This window comes from Pelodiscus sinensis, chromosome 29 (genome assembly GCF_049634645.1).
Source record: "Pelodiscus sinensis isolate JC-2024 chromosome 29, ASM4963464v1, whole genome shotgun sequence".
Classification (NCBI taxonomy): Eukaryota; Metazoa; Chordata; order Testudines; family Trionychidae; genus Pelodiscus; species Pelodiscus sinensis.
The window spans coordinates 8,874,658-8,884,315 of NC_134739.1; the positions used below are offsets into that span (position 1 = coordinate 8,874,658).

General features: G+C 64.2%; 1 protein-coding gene across 1 annotated transcript; it reads right to left on the bottom strand.

The window, feature by feature from the left end:
* Positions 1–109: 109 nt before the first annotated feature.
* Positions 110–2,970, bottom strand: LOC142820980 (coenzyme Q-binding protein COQ10 homolog B, mitochondrial-like). The gene is made up of 5 exons (XM_075911341.1): positions 2,813–2,970; positions 2,021–2,173; positions 1,587–1,779; positions 842–943; positions 110–596 (listed from the first exon to the last, which is right to left on the bottom strand). The coding sequence occupies exons 1-5, from the start codon at positions 2,896–2,898 to the stop codon at positions 429–431; spliced, it is 702 nt and encodes a 233-aa protein (XP_075767456.1). The 5' UTR covers positions 2,899–2,970; the 3' UTR covers positions 110–428.
* Between the last annotated feature and the right edge of the window lie 6,688 nt (positions 2,971–9,658).

Sequence of the window (9,658 nt, forward strand, 5' to 3'; positions counted from 1 at the left end):
CACCGAGACATCCCGGTGACTTCACTTCCCAGACGCGGGGGGAGGAGGCTGCCGAGAAGCGATCCAGAAGCCAAGGCTGGCGGGTGAGGAAATGTTCGGAACGACAAAGCTTCATTGCACATTTTATTGAGGTCACATGAAAACCAGAACATTTAAAAAAAAACCAAGACACAGAGCCTCTTAATACTGGATATAGCAGCAGGCCCAGAGATCAGGCCAAGGGCATTAAATAGAACCAAAAAAGGATTAAAAAAAATAATTTCTCTCCAGGGCGCGTGGTTAAATAGACATAAATAGACCCAGGGATGGGGCGGGGATGGGGGGGGCGTCCAGCCAAAAATCTGGACAGAATGAAACGAAGACAAAGTCTTCTGCTGTGCTCCCAGGAGGGTCCCACTGTGGCAGGAGAAGCTGCGCTGGAGGCGGCGTCACATGCAGCGGGCTGCCCGCACACGCTTCTGGGGCCGCCGGGCCGCCTGCGGGCCGTACGTCTTCTCGGCCCACCTCTCAAAGGCTGCCACCATCTGCTTCACCACCTCATTGAAGAACAGCTGGGCCAGGTGGGAATGCAGGATGGACTTGAACTCAAAGGAGACCTGTGGGGGGGGGGACACAGAGCTTAGCAGAGCCAGGGGGTGCGTGGCCAGGCAATTACGCACACGCCTGGGGACCAGGGCAGGACTTGCCAGCAAGATGGGGGGGGGGGGGGGGGCTGGCCTGTCTGAAGCATTCATCGACCCCGCATGTGACCTGCCTTGAGCGACCGCTCTGTGCAGGGGCCTCTTCCACCCCACGCCCGGCCCAGCCTGCCTCGGGGACAGGCCCGGAGGGGAATACTCACATAGAACTCTAAAGTGCAGGTGTCCGGCTGCCCTGGCAGCCCCGGGCCAAAGCTCCAGACGGTCTCCAGGTGGCGGAAGAGGTGGCCGTCATTGCACACAGCCTGCGGGAGGAAAGGCGGCTCGCGTCAAGTTTCAGCTGAGCGGAGAGGCGGGAAAGTCAATGCCCCCCCAGCCACATCCCCGCGGAGAGCCCGGGAGCCATAGACACAGGGCCTGCGGCGGCCAGGAAGAACCAGGCTTCCTGTTCGCGTCTGAGCAAACCTTTGCACAAGTCAGTGAATGTGGAAACAGCTGCACAGGCTGTGCGGTCACCCGCCAACCCCCATCCCTCGAGTGGCTGCCGGCTCGCTTGGGCACAAGCTCCCTATCCGGCAGCTGCCCCGAACGCCGACGTCAGCGCATCCCCAGCCCTGATCTGCCAGGAACTGGACCCAGGACAGTTCGGCGCTGGGTGCCACCCAGGTTTGGCTTGGCTCCTTGGAGCCCAGCTGTTCCCTCAGCAGGAGGGATGGGGTGTTGGGGGCTGCCTCTCACACAGCAACTTTTTGAGAGGGGAGCAGCCGGGATCAAAGCCATAAGAACAGGAGGTCTGTCTGGGAACCACAGTAGCCCGTTCCAAGACCAGCCTCTGTGCCCCTGCTTGACACGCTTCGGGCCAGTGATCAGAGGTGCCGAGCACCTGCAGCGAGTTGTGAGTGCTCAGCTCCTCCCAGCTAAGCCCCAGGCTCCCTGGCGGCCCCTTACCCGGATCTGGTGCTGGGGAGTCAGGGAGATCTCAGAGATGTAGCGCTCCACGAAGGGCGCGAAGCCGACCTCCAGCTCGGCCCGCGTCAGCCCTTGGCGGCAGGACAGGACCTTGGAGCTGCTGCACCACGGCACGAAGTGCTGGTAGCTCTCCACGTCGGCCACCACGTTGTACATCTGCTCCGTGGAGTAGCTGGGGGGGGAGAGACAAGCCGCCCGTGAGCAGGGGCCGGGGTGACAGGAGGCCGGCAGGAGCTCACGTTTCACAGGGTAGCGGGCAGAATCCTTGGCCAGGAGTTTATCAGGCCCGGGAACCCACCTGCACCCCACCCCCTCCCCTGGGTAACAAGCCCCAGCCCCCTCCAGAGGCAATTCCAACTCCCACCCCCTCGGCCAGGTTCCTGCAGCCCCCCCCCTCGGAGCCACACACTCACCCCAGGACTCGCATCTCCGAATACTCCATCCGCTTGCTGCCCAGCTGCGCAGCCGCCAGGTTCAGGAAGCTCCGCGCAGGCAGCACCAAGGCCGGGGTGACGGGAGGTCGCTTGGGGACTTGCAGAGCCAGGAGCCCACAGGAACTTAAATGCCTGAAACACAGGAGGCCGGTTCCAAGGGGTGAGCGACAGGGCACATCCCGGGGGGCAGCCCAGCCTCGTGGGTGTGGGCGGGGAACACCCCCGGGTAGCGCAGCCCTCGATCCCCCCGTGGGTCCAGCTTTCCTCTCAGCCCCAGCGCACTCCAATCCACGCGCACCCCAATCTCCCAAGACTGATCCCCGGCAGCACTTGGGGGGTGCCCCCGATCTCCCAACACTGACCCCCGGCAGCACTTGGGGGGTGCCCCCCGATCTCCCAATGACCCCCGGCAGCACTTGGGGGGCGCCCCCGATCTCCCAATGAGCCCCGGCAGCACTTGGGGGGCGCCCCCGATCTCCCAATAGTGACCCCGTCAGGACTCGGGGGGCGCCCCCCACTCTCCCAACACTGACCCCCGACAGCACTTGGGGGGCGCCCCCGATCTCCCAATGAGCCCCGGCAGCACTTGGGGGGCGCCCCCACTCTCCCAATAGTGACCCCGGCAGGACTCGGGGGGCGCCCCCCACTCTCCCAACACTGACCCCCGACAGCACTTGGGGGGCGCCCCCACTCTCCCAACACTGACCCCACCAGCTGGGGCAGGACCCGCGGGCCCGGGGCCCGGCTCAGCTCCCTAGGTCCGGCCCTTACCCAGTCCCGTCCCCGCGGCGCGGGCGGCCCCCGGCTCCCCGCAGCGCCCGCAGGAGCGCGGCTCCCCCGCGGCTGCTCCCGGCCATGGCTCTGGGCTCTGCCGGCCGGGAAGCCCCGGCCCCGGCATCGGCACCCGCGGGGGTGGCCCCGCCACGTGCCCAGTGACACCGTGGGAAACTCCCCTGGGGCGGGGCCGTGGCAAGGGAGGGCTCCGCCCCTTCGGGCAGGAGAGCCCGGGGACCCTGGGCGAGGGGGGGTCTGGGGTCCCAGGCGGTTGGGGGGTCTCTGGAGGGGTGTACATGGGGGTCTGTGGCCCAGGACAGCTGGGGGGGTCTCTGGAGGGGTGTACATGGGGGCCTGGGGCCCAGGACAGCTGGGGGGGTCTCTGGAGGGGTGTACATGGGGGTCTGTGGCCCAGGACAGCTGGGGGGGGTCTCTGGAGGGGTGTACATGGGGGTCTGTGGCCCAGGACAGCTGGGGGGTCTCTGGAGGGGTGTACATGGGGGCCTGGGGCCCAGGACAGCTGGGGGGGTCTCTGGAGGGGTGTACATGGGGGTCTGTGGCCCAGGACAGCTGGGGGGGTCTCTGGAGGGGTGTACATGGGGGCCTGGGGCCCAGGACAGCTGGGGGGTCTCTGGAGGGGTGTACATGGGGGCCTGGGGCCCAGGACAGCTGGGGGGGGGTCTCTGGAGGGGTGTACATGGGGGCCTGGGGCCCAGGACTGCTGGGGGGGTCTCTAGAGGGGTGTACATGGGGGCCTGGGGCCCAGGACAGCTGGGGGGGGGTCTCTGGAGGGGTGTTCATGGGGGCCTGGGGCCCAGGACAGCTGGGGGGGGGGTCTCTGGAGGGGTGTACATGGGGGCCTGGGGCCCAGGACAGCTGGGGGGGGGGTCTCTGGAGGGGTGTACATGGGGGCCTGGGGCCCAGGACTGCTGGGGTGGGTCTCTGGAGGGGTGTACATGGGGGTCTGGGGTCCCAGGCGGTTGGGGGGGTCTCTGGAGGGGTGTACATGGGGGCCTGGGGCCCAGGACAGCTGGGGGGGGGGTCTCTGGAGGGGTGTACATGGGGGCCTGGGGCCCAGGACTGCTGGGGGAGTCTCTAGAGGGGTGTACATGGGGGCCTGGGGCCCAGGACAGCTGGGGGGGGTCTCTGGAGGGGTGTTCATGGGGGCCTGGGGCCCAGGACAGCTGGGGGGGGTCTCTGGAGGGGTGTACATGGGGGTCTGGGGTCCCAGGCGGTTGGGGGGGGGTCTCTGGAGGGGTGTTCATGGGGGTCTGGGGTCCCAGGCGGTTGGGGGGGGTCTCTGGAGGGGTGTACATGGGGGACTGGGGTCCCAGGCGGTTGGGGGGGCTCTCTGGAGGGGTGTTCATGGGGGTCTGGGGTCCCAGGCGGTTGGGGGGGGTCTCTGGAGGGGTGTTCATGGGGGCCTGGGGCCCAGGACAGCTGGGGTGGGTCTCTGGAGGGGTGTACATGGGGGTCTGGGGTCCCAGGCGGTTGGGGGGGTCTCTGGAGGGGTGTTCATGGGGGCCTGGGGCCCAGGACAGCGGGGGGGGGTCTCTGGAGGGGTGTACATGGGGGCCTGGGGCCCAGGACAGCTGGGGGGGGTCTCTGGAGGGGTGTACATGGGGGCCTGGGGCCCAGGACAGCTGGGGGGGGTCTCTAGAGGGGTGTACATGGGGGCCTGGGGCCCAGGACAGCTGGGGGTCTCTGGAGGGGTGTACATGGGGGCCTGGGGACCAGGACATCTGGGGGGGGTCTCTAGAGGGGTGTACTTGGGGGTCTGGGGTCCCAGGCGGTTGGGGGGGTCTCTGGAGGGGTGTTCATGGGGGCCTGGGGCCCAGGACAGCTGGGGGGGGTCTCTGGAGGGGTGTACATGGTGGCCTGGGGCCCAGGACAGCTGGGGGGGTCTCTGGAGGGGTGTACATGGGGGCCTGGGGCTCAGGACAGCTGGGGGGGGGTCTCTAGAGGGGTGTACATGGGGGCCTGGGGCCCAGGACAGCTGGGGGGGGGTCTCTAGAGGGGTGTACATGGGGGCCTGGGGCCCAGGACAGCTGGGGGGTCTCTGGAGGGGTGTACATGGGGGCCTGGGGCCCAGGACAGCTGGGGGGGGTTTCTGGAGGGGTGTACATGGGGGCCTGGGGCCCAGGACAGCTGGGGGGGGTCTCTAGAGGGGTGTACATGGGGGCCTGGGGCCCAGGACAGCTGGGGGTCTCTGGAGGGGTGTACATGGGGGCCTGGGGCCCAGGACAGCTGGGGGGGGTCTCTAGAGGGGTGTACTTGGGGGTCTGGGGTCCCAGGCGGTTGGGGGGGTCTCTGGAGGGGTGTTCATGGGGGCCTGGGGCCCAGGACAGCTGGGGGGGGTCTCTGGAGGGGTGTACATGGGGGCCTGGGGCCCAGGACAGCTGGGGGGGTCTCTGGAGGGGTGTACATGGGGGCCTGGGGCTCAGGACAGCTGGGGGGGGTCTCTAGAGGGGTGTACATGGGGGCCTGGGGCCCAGGACAGCTGGGGGGGGGTCTCTAGAGGGGTGTACATGGGGGCCTGGGGCCCAGGACAGCTGGGGGGTCTCTGGAGGGGTGTACATGGGGGCCTGGGGCCCAGGACAGCTGGGGGGGGGTCTCTAGAGGGGTGTACATGGGGGCCTGGGGCCCAGGACTGCTGGGGTGGGTCTCTGGAGGGGCGTTCATGGGGGCCTGGGGCCCAGGACAGCTGGGGGGGGGGTCTCTGGAGGGGTGTACATGGGGGCCTGGGGCCCAGGACAGCTGGGGGGGTCTCTAGAGGGGTGTACATGGGGGCCTGGGGCCCAGGACAGCTGGGGTGGGTCTCTGGAGGGGTGTACATGGGGGCCTGGGGCCCAGGACAGCTGGGGGGGTCTCTAGAGGGGTGTACATGGGGGCCTGGGGCCCAGGACAGCTGGGGGGGGTCTCTGGAGGGGTGTACATGGGGGCCTGGGGCCCAGGACAGCTGGGGGGTCTCTAGAGGGGTGTACATGGGGGCCTGGGGCCCAGGACAGCTGGGGGGGGTCTTTGGAGGGGTGTAAGTGGCGGACTGGGGCCCAGGACAGCTGAGGGAGGTCTCTGGAGGGGTGTACATGGGGGTCTGGTGCCCAGGACAATTGGAGGTGGGTCTCTAGAGGGGTGTACATGGGGATCTGGGGCCTAGGACAGCTGGGGGGGGTCTCTGGAGGGGTGTTCATGGGGGTCTGGAGCCCAGGACAGCTGGGGGGGGTCTCTGAAGGGGTGTACATGGGGGACTGGGACCCAGGACAGCTGGGGGGGGTCTCTGGAGGGGTGTACATGGGGGACTGGGACCCAGGACAGCTGGGGGGGTCTCTGGAGGGGTGTACATGGGGGTCTGGAGCCCAGGACAGCTGGGGGGGGTCTCTGGAGGGGTGTACATGGGGGACTGGGACCCAGGACAGCTGGGGGGGTCTCTGGAGGGGTGTACATGGGGGTCTGGAGCCCAGGACAGCTGGGGGGGGTCTCTGAAGGGGTGTACATGGGGGACTGGGACCCAGGACAGCTGGGGGGGGTCTCTGGAGGGGTGTACATGGGGGACTGGGACCCAGGACAGCTGAAGGGGGGTCGCTGGAGGGGTGTACATGGGGGTCTGGAGCCCAGGACAGCTGGGAAAGAGCTCTGTGTTGCTTTTCCAGGTGCTGTCTGGGCACCGCCCTGGGCAGAGGTGGAGCTGCCATAGGTGTGCGCCAAGCCTGGGGGGGCGAGCGTGTGAATACAGGGGGCGAATTGGAGAGGAAGTGCCCTGCACACACCAGGGCTTGTTTGCCGTGAGATGGGTCCTACCCGTGCACCTGGGGACAGGGCCCACATGCACTCGCCCCCAGGACCGGAGCTGGGTGTGTAGCAGCCCCTGTCTGAAGGCTGGCCTCCTGCAGAACATGACGCGCGCTCCAAGGATGTAGGGCAGCCTCCCAACCATGGGCAAACAGCCGAACCGCCAAGCCCTGCTACTCCCACGCACTCAGTCTGGAATTTCATTTCCTCTTTCCCTCAACAAACTTCAGCGCCTGCCGGGTGTCCTACATTTCCCCCCCCCCCCCCCTCTGAGGCAGGGATTCTCCTGCAGGAAGAGGGGTGGTAGCAGCACCAGGTGATGGTTTGAAAGTCTCTGGTGCTGCCTCTCTACAGCCAGCAGTGGAAATCAGGGTTCTCCCTGGCGACAGAAGGGGCAGGCCCCAGGTGGGGCGGCTTTCTGGGATGGGCGGATCCATTCACTCAGCTCCCTCTGCGCGTGTCTCCTAAGCCACCTGCTCAGGGACAGCAGGGTGGGACCGCTCCTTCGCTGAGCCCTTGCTGATGGGCCCTGTTTCCCTGATGAAGCTAAGAGCGCACTCACACTACAATAGGCCTGCTGAAGGGGTGTCACCCTGCTCTGTTGTAGGGCTGAAAAGTGTGACCAGCAAGCCCCTCTGGCCCAGGCAGGAGCAGTCAGCTCAGGGCCTGGCCACATGGGAGTCCGACCAGTAGTCAAAGCAGGAGAGCTAAACCCCCAGGTGTTCCCTATAACCCCACACGGACGCTCCCGTTCCACCACCCAAGTGACTTTTTCAGGTTCACTTCAAACCCTTCCCAGTGTCATTAGCACAGCTGGAAAAAAGCCACTGGCAGCCTGGGCTGGAGCATCTACAGGGGTGGGGTGGAGCGTTACAACCATCCATTTAAATTCACACCTGAGCTTAACTTTCCCATGCAGACAATCGCCCGCTCCGAAGGGAATGGGGGCGCGTCTTCCCACCACTGCTCTTTGGCCAGAGGAATTGTAAGCACTGCACAAGTGACCCACAAGCGTGGGGGGGCAGCACTTTTGGGCTCTGCCTGGTGTCATGATTATGAGGGTTAGCCAGCAGCCTGGGGATTAAGGGGTTAACTACACGTAGCCAGGTGGAGTGACCAGTAGGAATGTAGGTGGGACTTTCAAACTGGGACAAAGGAATTTGGGTTTTTTCTTTTGTCCCTTTTGTCTCTCTGGGTGTGTTCTCTGCAGCTACAGAGAGGGACAAGCATGTCTCTCTCTCTCCAATTCTTCGTTTTCTGTAAGTAGGGTAAAGTTTAGGTAGTTTCGTTAGGCTTTATTGTTTTAAGGGCTAGGTAGGGGATCTGAGATCTGGCACTGTTTAAAAGATGGTTTGGTTTTTTCTTTGTAACTAAGTTCTAGGCCCATGGAGTTTCTCCAGGAGTATATTTTGTTACCTTTCCATCGAGTCATTATGCCTGCAACAGGAATATTGTTGTAATCATAAAAGTTCTTTCTTTTCTTTTATTAACCTGGCATTGGTTTCTTGGGTGTCCTGATTTTTATTTTAAGGGTGAGATTTCCCAAATGATCTTTCCCCTGATTTCTTTATCAACATTTGGGTGGTGGCAGCAGAAGTTTTATTCCCAAGATCTAGGTTTTTAAGATTTTGGGGGAAGTTTTATACCAAAGCCTGGTAGATAAGGCTTTGGAGTACACTCGCTGGCCCCCACTTCTGCATTTATCATGCCAGAGTGGGGAAGGAGCCATGACACCTGGGAGTTGGGGTGTGTCCCCAAACCAAGGAACACACAAGGGGAGGGGATGAGGGATGCTGCTTCTTATGTGACATCTGTATTTGCATCTCTAGGAGCCGTTATGGAGGAGTCTCTGCTCCGGCATCAGCGGGACCTGACCCGCCCCGAACAAGAGAGTTTGCCAGGCCAGGGAAGTCTCCTGCCACTGGCCCCCAAGTCCATCATCTGCTGCTGGCAGGCTGCCCCAGCAGGTACCCGCCTCACCATCCCCGCAACCTGGCTGGGCTGCTTGCCCAGCTACTGCTGGCTGGCTGGGCTGTATAGGCTCTGGCTCCTGCTGCAGGGCTCTGTTCTTGTGCAGCAAGAGAAGCTGTGGGGCTGGGGCTCTCACCCGTGCCCTGCGCAGCCCCACATAGCCGGGGGAACCATGGGGCTCCAACCCCACACTCCTGGGGCTGCTGGAGGGCTCCAGCCCCAGTCCCATGCTGTCCCTGGCCAGGCTGCTGACTCTGATGTCCCACCTGGCTGGCCGTCCTGCCTCCAGAAGCAGTGTCCCAGATTTTGGAGGTACAACCTGTAGTCTCTTGGTGTCCTCCTGATCCACCCAGACCACGGCAGCCAGTATCTTTTCTGCCTTCCAGTGCCCATAAACATGCTCCATCTACTGAACCTGTTAACATGGGCCTCGCCTCAGAGGTGCTAGGGGGAGAGGAAGGATTCTCAGCTCAACACCAGCCAGAGAGGCATGTGCTTTGGGGCAGCGCTGACAGACTGAATGAGAGCAGCGCCCTCTGCCGGCCACCTGGCCCAACCGCAAGGGCTATTTCCTAAAGTTATTTAAGCACCTCCGGGAACGAGGAGCCCTACGGCACCTGACCGACCAGCAGACTGATCTGGCCAGAAGCGGCTGTGTCCGACCAAGTGGATTTGATGCTGATGCCCAAACAAATCCGCGTGGGTTTTGCAGATGCAAACATGGCGTGTTCTTCAGCTCCAGAGGGACAGATGCGCCCTCAGCCACGCGCTGGGACAGGTCGGGGGCCCTCAGCTCTTCACCACGAGGCACCCCAGGGTCAGGCTAACGGAGGGTCTGGAACTGGCTGGTTACAGCACTAGAGTTGTCCCTCCCAGGGTCAAGCTGAGCCTGGAATCTGAACATGAATTTGGGCTCTGCAGGGTCCAGTCCATCGGCAGAGCTCCTGTGGTGGGGGATCCAGGGAGAGGTGCAGGGGCTCGGCCGCTTTGCAGCACGAGCGCTGGGCTATTTGGGTCCCTTTCCCTGCGGCACAAAGCTTGGCTCAGGGGCCTTAAGCCAACTTCAGTGGAAAGCCCCTCTTG

What these genes read in the sequence shown, in the direction of transcription:
- LOC142820980 (XM_075911341.1), bottom strand. Translation starts at nt 2,898, where the DNA reads ATGGCCGGGAGCAGCCGCGGGGGAGCCGCGCTCCTGCGGGCGCTGCGG. An exon ending in TCGGAGATGCGAGTCCTGGG is followed by an intron (nt 1,780 to 2,020) that starts GTGAGTGTGTGG and finishes CTCCCCCCCCAG; the next exon opens with CTACTCCACGGAGCAGATGT. An exon ending in CTCCCCAGCACCAGATCCGG is followed by an intron (nt 944 to 1,586) that starts GTAAGGGGCCGC and finishes TTCCTCCCGCAG; the next exon opens with GCTGTGTGCAATGACGGCCA.